Raw genomic sequence first — 22,520 nt, 5'->3', positions numbered from 1 at the left:
TCAAGGATTCCTTCAATGGCACCGCTAACTCAATCAGAAACTAACTGGGAGGTGTACAGCCGTATCCTGGAGCGAGCAACTGCAGCCCCCAGCGACAGCCACTAATCCAAATGCCCTAAGACTCTCATTTTGTTTCAGAACTTGAACTCAGCAGTCACGGATGCTCTGGCGGCGGCCTCACGACCTGGACGTCCAAAAAAACACCAGGTCGGCCTTGCCTGCCATCATTAGGATGGCTGTAGACAAAAAGGAGGCGTCTTCGTCGAATATGGCAGAGAACGCGACATCCGGCTACCAAACGGGCCTTCAACGTGCAGTGCAGCATTGTCAAACAGATGTTGTATGATTACAGGACAGAGACCTGGAACTCATACCTTTCTAGTCTTGAGCTAGAGGATGGCAGTGCCTGGAAGACTGCAAAAATCCTGAGGGAGCGAGAAATCCACGCACCAGGCCCCTGCACGGTCAACAAGGACTTGTTTACCTCTGCTAATGACAAGGCCGAAGCTTTTGCAGATACGATGGAGGAGCAATTCAGCCCGAATGCGGATATTTATGACGACGACCACTGCGAACATACGTCGAGAGCACACTAAACAATTTTTTTGTTTAACAGCTCCCGACATCGAGATAGAGGCCGTTACTCTTGATGAGCTACAAGCCACCATCAAGAAATCGAAACCGCGCAAAGCCCCCGGACTAGATGGAGTTGGATCCAGGGCACTCCTTGCAGCTCCTATAGCCCTGTTAATGTGCTTGGTTACAGTGTTCAACGACGCTATTCGACTACAACACTTCCTTTCCCACCAGCTGGAAGGGTCGCTAAAGTCATCCTTATTCCCAAGCCCGGGAAATCCAGGACTATTCCCACAAAACTTCCGCCCCCATATCTCACTCCTTTCGTCCATCTCAAAAAATTTTTGAGAGGACTCCTCCTATCACCGCATTGGCTCCTTTCCTGGGACGGCTTTATCCCGACCTGAACAGTTTTGGCTTCAGGCGCGCGACCACTCGACAACCCAACAGCTGGTACGTGTTGTCAACATGCTGGTGGACAAACGCCAATTTTAATCTGTGCTCTGTTTGCAGTGTTCCTGGACGTCAGCCAAAAGGCATTTGACAAGGTCTGGCATGAGGGCCTGCTCTACAAGCTGGCAAACTCAACCGGTGCCCCCCTGCATAACCACACCTCATCCGGTCCTATCTGACTGGCCGCTCATTCCGCATTTGTGTAGATGGAGAGCTGTCCTCAGAGAGAGCGATCGAAGCAGGGCGTCCCCCCAGGGCAGCGTTCCTGGGACCAGTGCTGTACCTCGTTTACACTAATGACATGCCACTGGTCCCCAGAGTAACGCTATCTCTGTATGCCGATGATGCCATGTTTCTGTGCAGGAGCTTTCAACCGATGCGTGCCGCTGACGTCTATGCAACAGCAAATGGGATCTTCTCTCCCCTGGCTAGAGAAATGGCGTATCCGCATAAACACTGACAAGAGCACAGCTGTTTGTTTCAGAAAGCGCCGTAGGATGCCGCGAAGACTCCCGCCGCCTGTGACACTTGATGACGAGCCGATTGCTTGGAAGGAACAAGCTAAATATCTTGGTGTTACGCTTGATTCCAGATTAAACTTCGGTCCTCACGCGAAAAGGAAAGCAGTAGAGGCCAAGCGGATCGCCAGGATCAATAGGTCCTCTAATTAAACCGTAGATCACCCCTACCAATGGGTGCAAAAGTCTCCATCTTTCTAGCTGTTGTTCAGATCACTAATGATGTATGCTTGCACAGCTTGGTGGTCAAACTGCAGCCGCTCAAACCGAAAAGCCCTGGAAACCATCCAATCCAAGGCCCTCCGCTCCCATCACTCGCCAACCATGGTTCGTCCGCAACGAAACAATAAGGGAATTCGTTACAGATCCCAACTCTAGACTCCCTTCGCGAGGATAACTTCAGAAAAAATTCTTCGAGGCAGTTGCAGCATCGGAACATCCCCCTCATCGCAGCCATCGCAGAGCCGTACGCCGGACCAGACGACTACAGACGACGACCGGCCACAATTCTGGACGACCTCCGTTAAAAGATACTCATCCCAAGGATGAAGCCGCGATCCCAATCCTGGGACGTAACCAGCAAATCACACTAACAAAATTTTTTGTTTCAGAACACAACAATCCTAATTAGGCCATATTAATAGTTATGTTTCAGAGCTTCCTCTACAGTCAGTGGACCTAGGGTCCAGGTGCTGTACGGCCACGGACAGGACGTGGCAGCAGAGTGGTTTAGTGGGTTAAAAATCCCACATAACTGGGACGCCAGTACCTTTTGAAGGTTCCCATGCTTAACAAAAAAAAAAAAAAAAAAAAAACCAAGGCTTCCAATCTGTATCCCCGCAACCGAGTACAGCGCAACATGTCAGGACGAGGCAAAGGCGGTAAAAGTGAAGGGAAAGGCAAAGTTCCCGCTCGTCCAGGGCCGGTCTACAGTTCCCGGTCGGCAGGATCCACCGTCTGCTCCGCAAGGGCAACTACGCCGAGCGAGTGGGTGCCGGAGGCTCCGGTTCTACCTGGCCGCCGTCATGGAGTATCTCGCCGCCGAGGTTCTCGAGTTGGCCGGTAAACGCGGCCCGTGACAACAAGAAGACCAGGATCATTCCCCGTCACCTTCAGCTGGCCATCAGGAATGACGAAGAGCTGAACAAGCTCCTGTCCGGGGTGTCACCATCGCCCAGGGAGGTGTACTGCCCAACATCCAGGCCGTGCTCCTGCCCAAGAAGACCGAGAAGAAGGCCTAAGTCGCCCGCCAACGCGCGACACCAAAGCCGCCCGGCTCCACAAAACGGCCTTTTTAAAGGCCACCACAATATCACTCGTTTTCACAGTTTACGACTTTAATAATCCTATTTCTCACTCTTGTCGTATATTTCCGACATGTATCTAGTAATTACTATGCTAATTATTAGTAAAACCTTTCATTATTACCATCACAAATTACATAAAAAATTTAATAATGTACACGAATATATAACACTTTTTTTGCCAATTGATGTTATCGAATAATAACAGTTTATTCAAATACTAAACAGGTGTGCGTCAATTTATATCTATTTATAAACTAATTACTGGTCTTCAAAATATATATATTTATTAATATTAATAATTAACACATTTAACTGTACACTTTAAATAGTTGTTTTCACTCTTAATTAACCGTTATAAAATATCACTTCTCTTTATTGTCTATCATACAATCTTAACTTAAATTCACCGTCTTTGTCGTTTTAAACACGAAATCTAAACCCTTTTCTCTCTAATTTAGTCGTTTTAAAGCATATTTCTTTGGCTAGAAAACCAATCACTTGTACATTGATTTATTACAGACTTTTTCTTATTTTGTTACAGTAATCGTTTACATTATCATCAATTTTATTTGCAAATATCATTTATATTTATATATTAATCCTACTTACTACAGCGAATTCACTGTGTTTACAAATTAAAACTGTTTGCTATTGTTCTTTCGGTATTATTATAAAGAGCAGATTGATTTTCTATTCTTTTTCCTGTATTACGAACTTCTCACAAACCTCCGACCGCGCGATTTTCACTGGAACTATGTTAACAGTGTAAGTATTGTTTATATATTATAGCAAAACACAACAATGATTCAGTTTACAATAAATTTTTATTTTATATTCAAAGTGTGATATAAATTCCAAATGTCGCATAGAATAGTAAGTTGATAGATAAACTTTGTTAATTGCAAGCACTGTCAACCCCACATATTGCGATATTCACTGGAATATGTTAACAGTTTACATTTAGTTTGTAGTCATAGTGATTTGAAACAAATAAAAAATCACTTATTCAGTTATAAATATACTTTATACGTGTATAGTTCAGTAATTTTAAAGGTCGTTTAGTAAATTTGAAAAATAGAAGAATCAGCGAATATTCGGTGATTGTAACGAAAGTAAATATGTAAATATTGCTGTTATCCACGCTAATTAAATTTAACGTAATTAGTTGTAAACGGATAAAAACGTGGATTAAATATCAGTGATAAACGCGCGCCGCTTGATCTGGGCTTGGAGTTTGCAAGCTCGAGTAAATTTTTTTTCTAAAGAGAGCAAGCAGCGCGAAGCGCTGCGCAGCGGGCAAGCATCGCGTGATCTGACCCATTCTGAAAATTTTGTTAAATTCAGAATAGTAGGCTATATTGTTTTAAACATGTTTCATTACTAATTTTTTTTTTTTTTTATTTTTCGTACGGAAATTAATAAACTCGTAAACTTAATCTAATAAACGTAATCTAACTTGTATAAATTAATATAGAGAGATGCGGGGACATACTGGAAAATACCCATTTTAAACTTAAAGTACACTGACTTGGATCACATTACAGGTATCAATCAAGCGATCGCAATCAGGTTAGCTAGACCGAGCAGATTTACACTTGTTACAAGACAACTCTCTGGCGCTACAGCTACAGGGAACTCGGATCTGCAGTATATCCAGTCACCTGTCTGTTTTATATGTATTTTCTACGTTATTTACTTATTATTTTCAAATTTACAACCTGTCCATGTATCGACAATTGTAAGTAAACCGTCGGTGACAACTCAATTTCACCGTAGTAACTAGAAACCGGGAGAATTATCAATGTTAACGGATACGTTACACTCTGATTGGTCGAATAGTGACCGACCATCAAGTCAAGCCACCTCCTACCTATATAAGCGTGTGTGTTAACAGTTCACTCTATATATTCTATCTCCACGCACATGCGCACTGTACACTAGATGACTTTATCACACGATTTCACCTGTTAAATACCGTTTTTAAAACTAAAAAAAACGGTATTTAACGTGTATCTTGTTGTATTCCTAAATCGACCTGTACTTAAAAACTAGTGGTATTTCGATTAAAATATAAATTTTCAAGTGTAACTTTTCGGCTCTTTTTATTGAATTGTATAAAACATTACAGGAATACTATCAATTGTGGGCGATTACCGTATTTGTAAATTTAATGTTTGTTTAAAGATTGTATTTAAACATAACTTAAATAGGTAATTTTCAATATAAAACAAGTCGAGTGCTTGCTTGTTTTAGCCAACATAATAACATAATTCCAATGTTTACACAAGAAAAAGCGGTAAAATAAAGCGAAAATTACAAGTTATGTTTAATCACAGAGTTCAACGGTTCTTGGTTAATATTAGAAGTCATGTGTATAAAACATGACAGGAAACTATGGTTTTCGATCGAATTGCAATTGACGTATTTTTTTTTTTTTTTTTTTTTTTTTTTGTAAACTCAGTGTTTGTTTGAAAAATAAATAAATAAACAGAAAATTATACAATTTTACAGTGAAATCGGACTATGTTTAAAAAAGAAAAAAGGAATTGAAAAAATAAAAAAATTCCTGGAATAAATATTTTATGACGAGCACAAAGTCAAAGTCTTAATTTGGTATTTTCGATAGAGAAATATAGTCGAGAGCGACTTAAACAACCAGGTTTACATCGGTTTTTACAACAATAAGCGGTAAAAATAAGCGAAAAACGAAAGAGTTATTGGTGGCCTTTAGAAAGGCCGTTTGTGCGGAGCGGGCTCGCTCGTTGCGGGGCGCTGGCCTCCGCCGGCCCGGGCCGGCTTACTTGGAGCTGGTGTACTTGGTCACGGCCCTTGGTACCCTCGCTCACGGCGTGCTTGGCCAACTCGCCGGGCAACAGGAGCCTGACGGCGGTCTGGATCTCCCGCGACGTGATGGTCGACCGCTTGTGTTGTAGTGGGCCAGCGGGGAAGCTTCGGCGGCTATGCGCTCGAATATGTCGTTCACGAAGCTGTTCATGATGGACATGGCCTTGCTGGAGACGCCGGTGTCGGGGGTGGACCTGTTTCAGCACCTTGTAGATGTAGATGGCATAACTCTCCTTCCTCCTGCGCTTCTTCTTCTTGTCGCCCTTGGTGATGTTCTTCTGGGCCTTGCCGGCCTTCTTGACGGCTTTTCCGCTCGCTTTTCGGTGGCATCCTGAGTCGCTGGTGTTACGCCGGAGTATAGGCCAAAATTCTAAAAAAGGCTCTAAGCTGGATATCTGGCGTCGCGCGAGCGCGACCAATAGGGTGGCAGCTTCGAACGCGATTGGCCGCGCTCGCGCGAACGCCCGGATTCGAGGTAACCCCGAATTTCAGGCCAAGGCTTCCATCAGTGCCGTTTCATTCACCCGCCGTTACTGCTCGGACGTACCGCGCTGTCGTTCCGCTCAGTTTGTTGCTGTGCTTTGTTTTTGTGCCGTGCCTAGTTTTCTCTAGTGACACTAATTAATATTCTGTGTTAGTGAAAGGTGCCTATTTGATATTGGATACCTCATCTTGCCGTTCTTCGGGTGGTGAGATCAAATAATATTAGTTACTTTAATTAACACACCACTTGTACCTGACCATTAAGGTTCTTGATTTGTTCTACACAAGTCAATCCCAATTATTTGAAAACTTGTGTCTATGCAGGATCAATTCCGCAGTTAAACTAAAATGTACCTAGTAAAATAAGCAGCTTCATTTGTAATAATTTGCTAGTACAAAAATTGCTTTTACACTTTTGAATGTTTGTATTGTTTTGACTTGTTCTCTACAATTCATTATTAACTAGGAATTTGTGTCCTTGCAGAAGCTAGTCTGCAGCTTCAAAACAAATTCAATAATATAGTAATCAACACATAAATATTCTTAGTGCATACTTGCATTTTTGATACTTTGAATAATAATTTTTGTTTAATTCAATTAAACTGTAGAGCCCTCACTGTCTACTCGTAAATTTATTTTAAATTTAAAACACTGTGATTTGTTTGCAATGTACTAAAATGTTTGATACTTTAACTGTGTACCTAGCATACATACACTATCATTATTAGATAAGTTCTAAGGCACTTGTTAACCAAGCAGATTAGGTGACCACGTGCTCAGACGACCACGTGCTCCGGCGCGGCCGGAAACTAACGGTACAGGGCCTAACGGTACTCCCGGCCCGCCCGACACCGATCAATAAACCAGCGCGCCTGCGACCCCGCGCTCTCAATAGAGCCTTTGAAAACGCCGCCGCCGCCCTGCCTGGCGGGACTTTCCCCAGCCAGTCGGGCCCCTTTGTTGTATTGTTGCAGGATGGAAGTTGGAATCCGCGCCACATGCCGCCACCGAGCTAACTACCGCCGACCCGTCCAACGGAGATGAATCGTGGCAGTCCGTCCAACCAAGAAAACGAGGGAGACGGGCCTCCACGTCATCTGAATCTTCAACAAGAAATTTTGCCCCAGCGCAAAACATTCCGGGAAAATACTGTTGGAGGAGCGCCGCCAGCCGCGCATACCGCCGATCAATCATTCAAGGAGTGACTGCCTGGACATCCCTCTTACGCCCGCCTTAAAAGTGCTGGCTGCAATTTTTGAGGCGAAATATGTGGGTACCCGACTGCACATTTTATGCAAAAGCGAGTTCTGTTTTAGAACGGCACAACGCGAACTGCTGGACGCCAAGCTCGCCTTCCACACCTTCAGTCTGAAGGAAGGAAAACAAGAGCTGAAGACAGTCATCAGGGGACTTCCGGCATGGACGTCACCTGAGGACATAGCGGAGGATCTCCGCGACCAGGGGTACACTCCTACACATGTCGCAACCCCTCCAACGCCGCGACCAGGCTGGTCGCCATCAAACCAACAGCTTCTATGTGCGTTTCAGAAAAACAGGTAGTGGGCGAAAATTATGGCAGCTCACAGCACTACTGGGAGTAAGAGTATCGGTGGACCAGTTCACGCCGAGGAGAGGGACTGCCGCAGTGCTAACAACTGCCAGCAGTTCAATCACAGCTCAAGGAACTGCCACCTCCCAGCTCGCTGTGTTAGATGTGGAGGAGACCACAACGTAACAAATTGCACCTTGCCAAAAGACAGCAGGTGCAAATGCACTAAATTGGTGTGGAGTAGCACCCCGCGAGCTACAGGGGCTGCGGAGCGCATAAACGGGCCCTGGGCGCGCTGCCACCGCCGCGAGGCGCCGCAGCGGCGCTCGGGCACCGCCACTGCGCGCGACCGGTCACTGGGCAAGCACGTGCCCCACCAACTGTTAATGTTTCTGCCCGCAGATATGCCGATGTACTAGCCGCCCCCCCAGGCTTCGTCCGGACCAACCCATTTCCACAACAGACACCAGCTGCAGCACCCGTAGCTCCCGGCCCCACACAAACACTACAATTGCTCCTGCCTCCTGCTCCAGAAAGCAGAGAGCCGCCAAAGGCAGCAGCCGCAGAGCCGGAAGAGCCGCAGCCCCACCTGCCTCAGCCTCAACCACCGCTACTCAGCAGAGAAGGCCGAGGGCCCGCTCAAACCGCCGTAGCATAACTAACAAGCAAGTCTCTGTTACAGTTCACTCGCAGGAGAAAGAGAAAGTGGTGGGAACCAATGGAGGAACAAACCCCAGCGGCAACCACAACCAACACCTCGGCGGAATCAAAGGACAGGAATCCCAAACTGCGAGCCTACCTCACAGCCAAGGGCTTCCTGTCCCACGACGCTGTCCTTAAGTGGATAACCTCCCTAATTTCAATAGTATCCGACAGCAAAAAAACTCCTAGCGAGTTGCTTGCTGCCATATTAATGTCATTCCAGGAACTCCTCTCCAATGGATAGACGCCTAAAAATTGTCACCTGGAACGCGAACGGCGTAGCGACGCGGAAGAATGAAACTCCATCTATTTGCAGCTGATCACGACGTCGACTTATTACTTCTTAACGGAAACACACCTGCCAACCCGCCAACTGTATTCAATGTTCCAGGTTACCAAAACCTACCGGACCGATAGGACCGCCACGTGGCCAAAGGAATCCCGGGGGAGGAACAGCTATCTTGGTTCACAGGAGAGTTGTGCACCGCCAAGTCCACCGCTGCTACTAATGACCTCGAGTCCACCGGCATTGCCGTCAATGCTAGTGGCTCCGAGGTAATGTGTGTGTTCGCAGCTTACTCCGCGCCGTCTGCTGTTACTCCGCCCCTGACGAGCTTGACATCTTGCTCGGCAGCGGGAACACTGTAATAATAGGTGGTGACCTCAATGCCAAGCACCAGTCCATGGCATAGCAGGCGGATGAACAACCAAGGGGCCGAAGACTACACACAACTATGTTTTAGATAGAGGTGACACGATTGTAGCCGCGCCTGTGGACCCTACGCACTATCCGACGAGGCTCAACGCACTTCCTGATGTCATAGATGTGTTTTCTGTTTAAGGAACTACAGGCATCATGTGGAAGTGCGTAGTGGCAGATGACTTATCGTCTGACCATGTACCCGTCATAGCAGTTCTAGCGAACGACTCCAGCTTCAAGGATTCCTTCAATGGGCACCTCAATCAGAACTAACTGGGAGGGTGTACAGCCGTATCCTGAGCGAGCAACTGCAGCCCCCAGCGACAGCCACTAATCCAAATGCCCTAGACTCATATGTTTCAGACTTTGAACTCAGCAGTCACGGATGCTCTGGCGGCGGCCTCACGACCTGGGACGTCCAAAAAACACCAGGTCGGCCTTGCCTGCCTTCATTAGGATGGCTGTAGACAAAAGGAGGCGTCTTTCGTCTCGAATATGGCAGAGAACGCGACATCCGGTCCGGCTACCAAACGGGCCTTCAACGTGCAGTGGCAGCATTGTCAAACAGATGTTGTATGATTACAGGACAGAGACCTGGAACTCATACCTTTCTAGTCTTGAGCTAGAGGATGGCAGTGCCTGGAAGACTGCAAAAATCCTGAGGAGCGAGAAATCCACGCACCAGCCCCTGCACGGTCAACAAGGACTTGTTTACTCTGCTACTGACAAGGCCGAAGCTTTTGCAGATACGATGGAGGAGCAATTCAGCCCGAATGCGGATATATATGACGACGACCACTGCGAACACGTCGAGAGCACACTAAACAATTTTTTTTGTTACAGCTCCCGACAAACGAAGATTAGAGCCGATTACTCTTGATGAGCTACAATGCCACCATCAAGAAATCGGAAACCGCGCAAAGCCCCCGGGGACTAGATGGAGTTGGATCCAGGGCACTCCTTGCAGCTCCTATAGCCCTGTTAATGTGCTTGGTTACAGTGTTCAACGACGCTATTCGACTACAACACTTTCCCACCAGCTGGAAGGTCGCTAAAGTCATCCTTATTCCCAAAGCCCGGGAAATCCAGACTTATTCCCACAAAAAACTTCCGCCCCATCTCACTCCTTTCGTCCATCTCAAAAATTTTTGAGAGACTCCTCCTATCCCGCATTGCTCCTTTCCTGGACGGCTTTATCCGACCTGAACAGTTTGGCTTCAGTGCGCGCGACCACTCGACAACCCAACAGCTGGTACGTGTTGTCAACACGCTGGTGGACAACGCCAATTTTAATCTGTGCTCTGTTGCAGTGTTCCTGGACGTCAGCAAAGCATTTGACAAGGTCTGGCATGAGGGCACTGCTCTACAAGCTGGCCAAAAAACTCACCGGTGGCCACCCCCTGCATAACAACACCTCATCCGGTTCCTATCTGACTGGCCGCTCATTCCGCATTTGTGTGGATGGAGAGCTGTCCTCAGAGAGAGCGATCGAAGCAGGCGTCCCCCAGGGCAGCGTCCTGGGACCAGTGCTGTACCTCGTTTACACTAATGACATGCCACTGGTCCCCAGAGTAAACGCTATCTCTGTATGCCGATGATGCCAATGTTTCTGTGCAGGAGCTTTCAACGATGCGTGCCGCTGACGTCATGCAACAGCAAATGGATCTTCTCTCCCCCCCCTGGCTAGAGAAATGGCGTATCCGCATAAACACTGACAAGAGCACAAGCTGTTTGTTTCAGAAAGCGCCGTTAGGATGCCGCGAAGACTCCCCGCCGCCTATGACACTTGATGACGAGCCCGATTGCTTGGAAGGAACAAGCTAAATATCTTGGTGTTACGCTTGATTCCCAGATTAAACTTCGGTCCTCACGCGAAAAGGAAAGCAGTAGAGGCCAAGCGGATCGCAGGATCAATAGGTCCTCTAATTAACCGTAGATCACCCCTACCAATGGGTGCAAAAGTCTCCATCTTTCTAGCTGTTGTCAGATCACTAATGATGTATGCTTGCACAGCTTGGTGGTCAAACTGCAGCCGCTCAAACCGAAAAGCCCTGGAAAACCATCCAATCCAAGGCCTCCGCTCCATCACTCGCCAACCATGGTTCGTCCGCAACGATAACAATAAGGAATTCGTTACAGATCCCAACTCTAGACGTCTTCGCGAGGATAACTTCAGGAAAAATTCTTCAAGGCAGTTGCCGCATCGGAACATCCCCAACATCGACAGCCATCGCAGAGCTGTACGCCGGACCAGACGGACTACACAGACGGACGTCCGGCCACACAATTCTGGACGACCCTCCGTAAAGAATACTCATCCCAAGGATGAAGCCGCGATCCCAATCCTGGGGACGTAACCAGCATGTCACACTAACCAAAATTTTTGTTTCAGAAACACAACAATCTTAATTAGGCCAAAATTTAATAGTTATGTTTCAGAGCTTCCTCTACAGTCAGTGGACCTAGGGTCCAGGTGCTGTACGGCCACGACAGGACGTGGGCAGCAGAGTGGTTTAAGTGGGTAAAAAATCCCACATAACTGGGACGCCAGTACCTTTTGAAGGTTCCCTCTGCTTAACAAAAAAAAAAAAAAAAAAAAAAAAAAAAAAAAAAAAAAAAAAAAAAAAAAGGCTTCCATCTGTATCCCCGCAACCGAGTACAGCGCAACATGTCAGGACGAGGCAAAGGCGGTAAAGTGAAGGGAAAGGCAAAGTCCCGCTCGTCCAGGGCCGGTCTACAGTTTCCCGGTCGGCAGGATCCACCGTCTGCTCCGCAAGGGCAACTACGCCGAGCGAGTGGGTGCCGGAGCTCCGGTCTACCTGGCCGCCGTCATGGAGTATCTCGCCGCCGAGGTTCTCGAGTTGGCCGGTTAACGCGGCCCGTGACAACAAGAAGACCAGGATCATTCCCCGTCACCTTCAGCTGGCCATCAGGAATGACGAAGAGCTGAACAAGCTCCTGTCCGGTGTCACCATCGCCCAGGGAGGTGTACTGCCCAACATCCAGGCCGTGCTCCTGCCCAAGAAGACCGAGAAGAAGGCCTAAGTCGCCCGCCAAACGCGCGACACAAAGCCGCCCGGCTCCACAAACGGCCTTTTTAAAGGCCACCACAATATCACTCGTTTTCACAGTTTACGACTTTAATAATCCTATTTCTTCACTCTTGTCGTATATTTTCCGACATGTATCTAGTAATTTTACTATGCTAATTATTAGTAAAACTTTCATTATTACCATCACAAATTACATAAAAATTTAAATAATGTACACGAATATATAACACTTTTTTTTTTTTTTTTTTTTTTTTTTTTGCCAATTGATGTTATCGAATAATAACAGTTTATTCAAATACTAAACAGTGTGCGTCAAATTTTATATCTATTTATAACTAATTACTGGTCTTTCAAAATATATATATTTATTAATATTAATAATTAACACATTTAACTGTACACTTTAAATAGTTGTTTTCACTCTAATTAAACCGTATAAAATATCACTTCTCTTTATTGTCTATCATACAATCTTAACTTAAATTCACCGTCTTTGTCATTTTAAAATTAGTTTTTAAACACGAAAATCTAAACCTTTTCTCTCTAATTTAGTCGTTTTACAGCATATTTCTTTGGCTAGAAAACCAATCACTTGTACATTGATTTATTACAGACTTTTTCTTATTTTGTTACAGTAATCGTTTACATTATCATCAATTTTATTTGCAAATATCATTTATATTTATATATTAATCCTACTTACTACAGCGAATTCACTGTGTTTACAAATTAAAACTGTTTGCTATTGTTCTTTCGGTATTATTATAAAGAGCAGATTGATTTTCTATTCTTTTCCTGTATTACGAAACTTCTCACAAACCTCCGACCCGCGCGATTTTCACTGGAACTATGTTAACAGTGTAGTATTGTTTATATATTATAGCAAAACACAACAACATGATTCAGTTTACAATAATTATTATTTTATATTCAAAGTGTGATATAAATTCCAAATGTCGCATAGAATAGTAAGTTGATAGATAAACTTTGTTAATTGCAAGCACTGTCAACCCCACATATTGCGATATTCACTGGAATATGTTAACAGTTTACATTTAGTTTGTAGTCATAGTGATTTGAAAACAAATAAAAATCACTTATTCAGTTATAAAATATACTTTATACGTGTATAGTTCAGTAATTTTTAAAGGTCGTTTAGTAAATTTGAAAAATAGAAGAATCAGCGAATATTCGGTGATTGTAACGAAGTAAATATGTAAATTTGCTGTTATCCACGCTAATTAAATTTAACGTAATTAGTTGTAAACGGATAAAAAACGTGGATTAAATATCAGTGATAAACGCGCGCCGCTTGATCTGGGCTTGGAGTTTGCAAGCTCGAGTAAATTTTTTTTCTAAAAGAGCAAGCAGCGCGAAGCGCTGCGCAGCGGGCAAGCATCGCGTGATCTGACCCATTCTGAAAATTTTGTTAAATTCAGAATAGTAGGCTATATTGTTTTTAAACATGTTTCATTACTAATTTTTTTTTTTTTTTTTTTTTTTTTTTTTTTTTTTTTTTTTTTTTTTCGTACGGAAATTAATAAACTCGTAAACTTAATCTAATAAACGTAATCTAACTTGTATAAATTAATATAGAGAATGCGGGGACATACTGGAAAATACCCATTTTAAACTTAAAGTACACTGACTTGGATCACATTACAGTGGTATCAATCAAGCGATCGCAATCAGGTTAGCTAGACCGAGCAGATTTACACTTGTTACAAGACAACTCTCTGGCGCTACAGCTACAGGACTCGGATCTGCAGTATTATATCCAGTCACCTGTCTGTTTTATATGTATTTTCTACGTTATTACTTATTATTTTCAAAATTTTACAACCTGTCCATGTATCGACAAATTGTAAGTAAACCGTCGGTGACAACTCAATTTCACCGTAGTAACTAGAAACCCGGGGAGAATTATCAATGTTAACGGATACGTACACTCTGATTGGTCGAATAGTGACCGACCAATCAAGTCAAGCCACCTCCTACCTATATAAGCGTGTGTTAACAGTTTCACTCTATATATTCTATCTCCACGCACATGCGCACTGTACACTAGATGACTTTATCACACGATTTCACCTGTTAAATACCGTTTTAAAACTAAAAAAAAACGGTATTTAACGTGTATCTTGTTGTAATCTAAATCGACCTGTACTTAAAACTAGTGGTATTTCGATAAAATATAAATTTTCAAGTGTAACTTTCGGCTCTTTTATTGAATTTGTATAAAACATTACAGGAATACTATCAATTGGGCGATTACCGTATTTGTAAATTTAATGTTTTGTTTAAAAAGATTGTATTTAAACATAACTTAAATAGGTAATTTCAATATAAAACAAGTCGAGTGCTTGCTTGTTTTAGCCAACATAATAACATAATTCCAATGTTTACACAAGAAAAAAGCGGTAAAAATAAGCGAAAATTACAAGTTATGTTTAATCACAGAGTTCAACGGTTCTTGGTTAATATTAGAAGTCATGTGTATAAAAACATGACAGAAACTATGGTTTTCGATCGAATTGCAATTGACGTATTTTTTTTTTTTTTTTTTTTTTTATTGTAAAACTCAGTGTTTGTTTGAAAAATAAATAAATAAACAGAAAATTATACAATTTTACAGTGAAATCGGACTATGTTTAAAAAGAAAAAAGGAATTGAAAAAATAAAAAATTCCTGGAATATAAAATATTTATGACGAGCACAAAGTCATAAATTTGGTATTTTCGATAGAAAATATAGTCGAGAGCGACTTGAAACAACCAGGTTTACATCGGTTTTTACAACAATAAGCGGTAAAATAAGCGAAAACGAAAGAGTTATTGGTGGCCTTTAGAAAGGCCGTTTGTGCGGAGCGGGCTCGCTCGTTGCGGGGCGCTGGCCTGCCGGCCGGCCGGCTTACTTGGAGCTGGTGTACTTGGTCACGGCCTTGGTACCCTCGCTCACGGCGTGCTTGGCCAACTCGCCGGGCAACAGGAGCCTGACGGCGGTCTGGATCTCCCGCGACGTGATGGTCGACCGCTTGTTGTAGTGGGCCAGGCGGGAAGCTTCGGCGGCTATGCGCTCGAATATGTCGTTCACGAAGCTGTTCATGATGGACATGGCCTTGCTGGAGACGCCGGTGTCGGGGTGGTGGACCTGTTTCAGCACCTTGTAGATGTAGATGGCATAACTCTCCTTCCTCCTGCGCTTCTTCTTCTTGTCGCCCTTGGTGATGTTCTTCTGGGCCTTGCCGGCCTTCTTGACGGCTTTTCCGCTCGCTTTCGGTGGCATCCTGAGTCGCTGGTTTGTACGCCGGAGTATAGGCCAAAATTCTAAAAAAGGCTCTAAGCTGGATATCTGGCGTCGCGCGAGCGCGACCAATAGGGTGGCAGCTCGAACGCGATTGGCCGCGCTCGCGCGAACGCCCGGAATTCGAGGTAACCCCGAATTTCAGGCCAAGGCTTCCATTCTGCTCCGAGACGTGGACGAGTGAACATCTCTACTAGAGCGACATCGACCACGGCTGAAGATGATGGAAGAGGGATCTGCCTCGGCGGTCCCAGTTGGCGGAGCCGGTTTACCGGAGCCGCTGGCGACACTACTGGGGTCCCGCGCGGCTTGCCAAGCGGGCCCCAGCGCTGTCTGCCCAAACGGCCTTTTACAAGGCCAACCAACCGCTGGACGTCCCAGCAACACCATTCCACCCGGGACGGGAGAACAGGGCCCGGGTGAAGTCTGGTTATTTACCGGAGACCTGTAACGCGATGTGCCAGGTGAGCCCGCCCCGGTCAGCCGACCGGGCCGCGGGATCCCAGCACCGCACTGCTGCTCAGGCCAGCAAACTTATTCCACCCGGGACTTGTCAGGGCCCGGGTGAAGTCCGGACTACTACCCGGAAAGCTGCCAGGGTGCAGCGACTAAGTGCCAGGGGAACCTGCGCCGGTCTGAGGCCCCAAAAAAGGCCTTTCTAAAGGCCACTCTACAACACCGGGGATCTCAACCCCAGTGGCCCAGGCCTTGGTGCCAGCTACCCCTGGGGCCAATTCCGGCTCATCAGGCCGTTCTGCCGCGGGTCTGCGGAAGCGGCAAGCGGCCCCAGCCTCGACTCTCTTCCGCCTAAGAGCCGACGGACGGAGACCGCTGCCAGTGAAGATATGGAGGTTGAGCGAGGCCCCCGCATTCCCCCCCATCATCTTGGACATCCCGAAAGGATGGGGTAGCCATGCAGTGACCCTGAAGCAGCTCCTAGGAGGAGATCTTGAAGCTGTGTGCACGGCCAGGACATTACGGCTCAAAACCACTACTGTGGCCCACTTCAGGTCCTTGCAGAGATATCTGCAGGAGCAGAAGATAAACTTCCACACCTTTGCTATGGCGACCGAGCGTCTCCTGAAGGTGGTGGTCAGAGGACTGCCCTCTACTCTGACTCCTGAGGAGGTCGTGGCCGAGTTCCAAGACATCGGCTATGGCATAGTGGAGGCCAAACTGTTAAAGACAAGGAGAGGCCAGCCGACCAGCCTGTGGCTGATCACACTGCGCAGTGGCGATGGCCTGAGACCGCCTACTGATATCTACAATCTCCAGAGTGTACTTTTTTGCAAGCTGGAGATTAAGAAGTACACCCGACCGGGAGGACCGATCCAGTGCCACCGATGCCAAGGCTACGGACACGGTTCCAGACACTGCCACCGGGACACGCGTTGCGTCAGATGCGGCGAGGGCCACCCTGCCAGCCTGTGCCCAAAGGAGTCAACTAGCCCGGCAAGATGCTGTAATTGTGGCGAGGCACACTCTGCCAACTACCGCGGGTGTGCCAGCTACAAAAACGAGAAACAGCTCTCGTATGCTGCCGCTGCAAAGAGGACTCGGAGGCCTGAACCTTCCAGGGCCGAGCCTCCAAAGCCCCGGGAAGCTCCTGACTCTGCCCCAGCTGCCCCTGTTGACGACATCACAGAGCCCTCCACTGACAGCCGAGAAGACGAGGACTTCGAGGTGGTTCGACGTCGCCGACACCGACCTGCTCGGAAGCCGGAAAATCGGAGAGCCCGGCCTGCCGCGAAAATCTCCATCTCTGAGCCGCGAGAAGAGAGCCCGAGGATTGAAGCTGTACCAGCCCCTGTGAGACCTGAGAGGAGATCAGCCCTACCCAGGCCTACGCCGAGACCTCGCTTGGAACTGCCAAAGATGGCTGCTAGTGCAGAACCACAGGCCCAGCCGCCCACACAAAGCAACATGCCGACCTCTCAGCCTGCTGCCCGTATTCCTGAGGAACTCAAGGCAGGAATATCGCAGTTCCTCTCCCAGCTGACCAGCATGGTGGCGATGATGTCTCGCCTCATGGATATGTTGTCCGCCACCATGCATGGGTAAGCTGAGAGTTGTCAGCTGGAATGCCAACGGGCTTGCTGACAAGAGGCTGGAATTTAGCCAGCTCCTCCAGGACATGGACGTGGACATCGCTCTCCTCCAGGAGACCCACTTCAGGCAGACGGACTCCTTCACCATCCCAAATTTCCAGGTGTATCGCACTGATAGACAGCTGCAGGACATCCGACCCAGCGGAGGCACGGCGGTCTTAGTCCACCGGAGGGTGACTCATCGCCTACTGGCTGCAGTTATTACCCCGGGGACTGAAATCCACCCGGGTTGCCGTCAGCTACAATGGGACGGAGCTAGAGATAGCTTCCGTCTACAACCCGCCAAATAGGTTGCTCCAACCGCACTGCCTCGACTGCCTGCTGCGACCCGGCTTTCCTGCACTCATCGCCGGGGACCTCAATGCGAAAACACCTGGACTGGGGATGCCGGAAGTCAAACTCCACCGGCAGGGACCTCAAGCGTCTCCTGGAAACCCGCCACCACGTCCATGTACTGGCCCCTGAGGAGCCTACACAACACTACCACCACCAAGGACACCCGCCGGACATCCTTGACATTGGTCTAGCTGGGTCACTGGATGGAAATATCGAGGTGTTTGCTGTGTCTGACCTCTCGTCAGACCACGTGCCAGTTGTCTTTGACCTACCGGACGACGGAGCGCCAGCCTACCCTCCGATGCGCCCCACCAAGGTCAACTGGCACAAATATGCAAACCACCTCGCCGACAGACCTCGGCCCCCACCAACCCCGGCCGAATCGCCAGACCAGCTAGACCAACAGGTTCTGGACCTGACCAACACCCTCCAGGAGGCTGTAGAAATTTCCTCGTCCCCTCTCTCACAGAAGAATCTCACTCCACCTCTTCCCGAGAACCTGAGAGAGGAGATACGCCTACGTCGTAGACTGCGAAGGGAGTACCAGCTGACACGGTGTCCCCATGCTAAGCAAGTCTTCAACCGCCAAGCCAGGAGATGCTCACGTCTCTTGGCGGAACACAGAGCAGCTGCGTGGGACAACTTCGTGGAACACCAAGCTGACGATGGTGTCGGCGGCATCTGGAAGGTCTCCAAAGCCCTCCGAGGGGACAAGAAGGTAAACCGCCCTCTCCACGGCCAACGTGGTATCGTTTACTCCCCCAGAGACAGAGCTGAGGCCTTCGCCGACACCATGGAGGACCAATTCTCCCCACACGCTGACATCTACGACGAGGTCGCCTGCGAAAGAATCGAAGACTTCCTGGAGGACTACGAACCTGAAGAGGATGACCCGCTGCCCTTGGTGACTACACAAGAAGTACACGACAACATCCGTCGCCTCCGCCCCAAAGAAGGCTCCTGGCCCAGACTCCCTGGGAACGCCAGCTTTGAAGAACTTGCCGGCTTGGGTGATCGTCACCATCACATGCATCATGAATTCCTGCATACGCCTGGCCCACTTCCCGACCACCTGGAAGGATGCCAAGGTAGTCATGATTCCCAAGCCCGGCAAGGACCCCCTTTTCCCGGAGAACCACAGGCCCATCTCCCTGCTGCCTGTACTCTCCAAGATCTTCGAGAGGATCATGCTGGCTAGGTTCCCTGAGGAGTTTTTCACGTCTATTAGGACTGAACAGTTCGGTTTCCGAAGTGGACACTCGACCACCCTCCAACTCCGCAGAGTTCTAAACTACATCTCAGGAGCGGTGGAGAGGAAACACCATTCAACTTCGGTCCTGATAGACGTGAGCAAGGCCTTCGACAAGGTGTGGCACGACGGCCTACTGTACAAACTCACAGAGTCCCCGCTGCCTGGGCAGGATGTTCCGGCTAATCCGCAACTACCTTCACCACCGGACCTTCTCCGTCTGCGTTGCCCGATCCACCTCCACGACTCGACCAGTCTCCTCCGGTGTACCACAGGGGTCAGTGCTCGGCCCGATCCTGTACCTGTGGTACACAAACGACATCCCCGTAGCTCCAAGAGTGCAGCTGTCGCTGTACGCCGATGATGCACTCTTCACGGCCACATCTGCAAACCTGAGGATGGCCAGAGTCTACATGCAGCGGCAGCTGGATCTACTGGAGCCCTGGTGTGAAAAATGGCGGATCAAGGTCAACGTAGACAAGTGTGAAGCGATCAACTTCACAAGGTCAAGGAGGCAAGCGGACGGCCGACAACTGACTCTCAACGGGGACAACATTCCTTGGAAGACGACGGTCAAGTACCTGGGGGTACTCCTGGACAGCAGACTGACCTTCACTCCCCACGTCACGAGGATCTGTGGACTGGCAAGGAAGGGCTTTGCTAGCATCGGCCCACTGCTCCGCTCCACGAAGCTGCCAGCCAGGACGAAGGTCCTGCTCTACACGGCTCTGACCAGACCGGTGATAACCTACGCGGCTCCAGCATGGTATCACCTCACCTGCAAGTCCGCCCGGAGAAAACTACTCGCAGTCCAGAGTAGGTGCCTCCGGCGGGCCACTGGGTCGCCCTGGTTTGTAAGAAACACCGTGATCAGAGCATCGGCCAACGTCCCTACGATCAGAAGCTTCGTGGAAGGACTTACTTCGACTCTTCAAGAAGCAGCAGAATCCTCGCCGTGGGAACACATCCGTCATCTACGTGACCAGGAGGTCCCCCAACTCCGTCTTCCAATGGACGACTAGACAACAACACTACACTACACATTACACTACAACACTGACAGGTAGCGAAAGCTACTAGGGCTTTTGACCCTTGTTGACACAAGGCAAAAGCCAAAACGGCAGAGGCCTTGAGAGAAGTGGGGGATCCAGCCCCCACAGTCACAGCGACTTGTACTTGTACTTGTACCACGGCTTCCATCTGTATCCCCGCAACCGAGTACAGCGCAACATGTCAGGACGAGGCAAAGGCGGTAAAGTGAAGGGAAAGGCAAAGTCCCGCTCGTCCAGGGCCGGTCTTCAGTTCCCGGTCGGCAGGATCCACCGTCTGCTCCGCAAGGGCAACTACGCCGAGCGAGTGGGTGCCGGAGCTCCGGTCTACCTGGCCGCCGTCATGGAGTATCTCGCCGCCGAGGTTCTCGAGTTGGCCGGTAACGCGGCCCGTGACAACAAGAAGACCAGGATCATTCCCCGTCACCTTCAGCTGGCCATCAGGAATGACGAGGAGCTGAACAAGCTCCTGTCCGGTGTCACCATCGCCCAGGGAGGTGTACTGCCCAACATCCAGGCCGTGCTCCTGCCCAAGAAGACCGAGAAGAAGGCCTAAGTCGCCCGCCAACGCGCGACACAAAGCCGCCCGGCTCCACAAACGGCCTTTTTAAAGGCCACCACAATATCACTCGTTTTCACAGTTTACGACTTTAATAATCCTATTTCTCACTCTTGTCGTATATTTCCGACATGTATCTAGTAATTACTATGCTAATTATTAGTAAAACTGTCATTATTACCATCACAAATTACATAAAAATTTAATAATGTACACGAATATATAACACTTTTTGCGACAATTGATGTGTTTTATAGAATAATAACAGTTTATTCAAATACTAAACAGTGTGCGTCAAATTTATATCTATTTATAACTAATTACTGGTCTTCAAAATATATATATATTTATTTATAATATTAATAATTAACACATTTAACTGTACACTTTAGTTAGTTGTTTTCACTCTAATTAACTGTATAAAATAAAATATCACTTCTCTTTATTGTCTATCATACAATCTTAACTTAAATTCACCGTCTTTGTCATTTTAAAATTAGTTTTAAACACGAAATCTAAACCTTTTCTCTCTAATTTAGTCGTTTTACAGCATATTTCTGTGGCTAGAAAACCAATCACTTGTACATTGATTTATTAAACTTTTTCTTTTATTTTGTTACAGTAATCGTTTACATTATCATCAATTTTATTTGCAAATATCATTTATATTTATATATTAATCCTACTTACTACAGCGAATTCACTGTGTGTTTACAAATTAAAACTGTTTGCTATTGTTCTTTCGGTATTATTATAAAGAGCAGATTGATTTTCTATTCTTTTCCTGTATTACGAACTTCTCACAAACCTCCGACCGCGCGATTTTCACTGGAACTATGTTAACAGTTCAGTTAACAGTGTAGTATTGTTTATATATTATAGCAAAACACAACAATGATTCAGTTTACAATAATTATTATTTTATATTCAAAGTGTGATATAAATTCCAAATGTCGCATAGAATAGTAAGTTGATAGATAAATTTTGTTAATTGCAAGCACTGTCAACCCCACATATTGCGATATTCACTGGAATATGTTAACAGTTTACATTTAGTTTGTAGTCATAGTGATTTGCAACAAATAAAAATCACTTATTCAGTTATAAATATACTTTATACGTGTATAGTTCAATAATTTTAAAGGTCGTTTAGTAAATTTGAAAAATAGAAGAATCAGCGAATATTCGGTGATTGTAACGAAGTAAATATGTAAATTTGCTGTTATCCACGCTAATTAAATTTAACGTAATTAGTTGTAAACGGATAAAAACGTGGATTAAATATCAGTGATAAACGCGCGCCGCTTGATCTGGGCTTGGAGTTTTGCAAGCTCGAGTAAATTTTTTTTCTAAAAGAGCAAGCAGCGCGAAGCGCTGCGCAGCGGGCAAGCATCGCGTGATCTGACCCATTCTGAAAATTTTGTTAAATTCAGAATAGTAGGCTATATTGTTTTAAACATGTTTCATTACTAATTTGTGTGTGTTTTTTTTTTTTTCCGTACGGAAATTAATAAACTCGTAAACTTAATCTAATAAACGTAATCTAACTTGTATAAATTAATATAGAGAATGCGGGGACATACTGGAAAATACCCATTTTAAACTTAAAGTACACTGACTTGGATCACATTACAGTGGTATGAATCAAGCAATCGCAATCAGGTTCGCTAGACCGAGCAGATTTACACTTGTTAACAGACAACTCTCTGGCGCTACAGCTACAGGACTCGG

The 22,520-nt window shown here is 46.7% G+C and overlaps 4 protein-coding genes and 2 pseudogenes across 4 annotated transcripts; 4 read left to right on the top strand and 2 right to left on the bottom strand.

Annotated features, from left to right (window-relative positions):
- The first annotated feature begins 2,406 nt into the window (after positions 1–2,406).
- LOC124372203 lies at positions 2,407–2,788 on the top strand (annotated as a pseudogene).
- A 2,863-nt stretch (positions 2,789–5,651) lies between these two features.
- On the bottom strand, positions 5,652–6,369 carry LOC124372202 (annotated as a pseudogene).
- A 2,079-nt stretch (positions 6,370–8,448) lies between these two features.
- LOC124372201 lies at positions 8,449–11,439 on the top strand. The gene is made up of 6 exons (XM_046830569.1): positions 8,449–8,562; positions 8,850–9,076; positions 9,718–9,940; positions 10,133–10,384; positions 10,443–10,703; positions 11,146–11,439. Exons 1-6 carry the CDS (start codon positions 8,449–8,451, stop codon positions 11,437–11,439), a joined length of 1,371 nt encoding a protein of 456 aa, XP_046686525.1.
- A 346-nt stretch (positions 11,440–11,785) lies between these two features.
- LOC124372209 (histone H2A-like) lies at positions 11,786–12,182 on the top strand. The gene is given in 3 exon segments (XM_046830576.1): positions 11,786–11,872; positions 11,874–12,002; positions 12,004–12,182. Coding segments are annotated over 3 exon segments (375 nt in total). The 5' UTR covers positions 11,786–11,800; the 3' UTR covers positions 12,178–12,182.
- A 2,878-nt stretch (positions 12,183–15,060) lies between these two features.
- Positions 15,061–15,484, bottom strand: LOC124372207 (histone H2B-like). Its single transcript, XM_046830573.1, has one exon. It carries the CDS (start codon positions 15,468–15,470, stop codon positions 15,096–15,098), a length of 375 nt encoding a protein of 124 aa, XP_046686529.1. The 5' UTR covers positions 15,471–15,484; the 3' UTR covers positions 15,061–15,095.
- A 4,907-nt stretch (positions 15,485–20,391) lies between these two features.
- Positions 20,392–20,848, top strand: LOC124372204 (histone H2A). Its single transcript, XM_046830571.1, has one exon. It carries the CDS (start codon positions 20,412–20,414, stop codon positions 20,784–20,786), a length of 375 nt encoding a protein of 124 aa, XP_046686527.1. The 5' UTR covers positions 20,392–20,411; the 3' UTR covers positions 20,787–20,848.
- Positions 20,849–22,520: the final 1,672 nt, after the last annotated feature.

Source organism: Homalodisca vitripennis, unplaced genomic scaffold (genome assembly GCF_021130785.1).
Source record: "Homalodisca vitripennis isolate AUS2020 unplaced genomic scaffold, UT_GWSS_2.1 ScUCBcl_2739;HRSCAF=7798, whole genome shotgun sequence".
In the NCBI taxonomy this organism is placed as follows: Eukaryota; Metazoa; Arthropoda; class Insecta; order Hemiptera; family Cicadellidae; genus Homalodisca; species Homalodisca vitripennis.
This window is presented reverse-complemented; position numbering and strand designations above follow the sequence as displayed.

Coding starts and splice junctions, on each gene's coding strand:
- LOC124372201 (XM_046830569.1), top strand. CDS start 8,449: ATGGAGGAACAAACCCCAGCGGCAACCACAACCAACACCTCGGCGGAA. Junction 9,077..9,717: donor TGCTCGGCAGCGGGAACACT/GTAATAATAGGT, acceptor GTATGATTACAG/GACAGAGACCTGGAACTCAT. Junction 10,385..10,442: donor ACTCGACAACCCAACAGCTG/GTACGTGTTGTC, acceptor GCTCTGTTGCAG/TGTTCCTGGACGTCAGCAAA.
- LOC124372207 (XM_046830573.1), bottom strand. CDS start 15,470: ATGCCACCGAAAGCGAGCGGAAAAGCCGTCAAGAAGGCCGGCAAGGCC.
- LOC124372204 (XM_046830571.1), top strand. CDS start 20,412: ATGTCAGGACGAGGCAAAGGCGGTAAAGTGAAGGGAAAGGCAAAGTCC.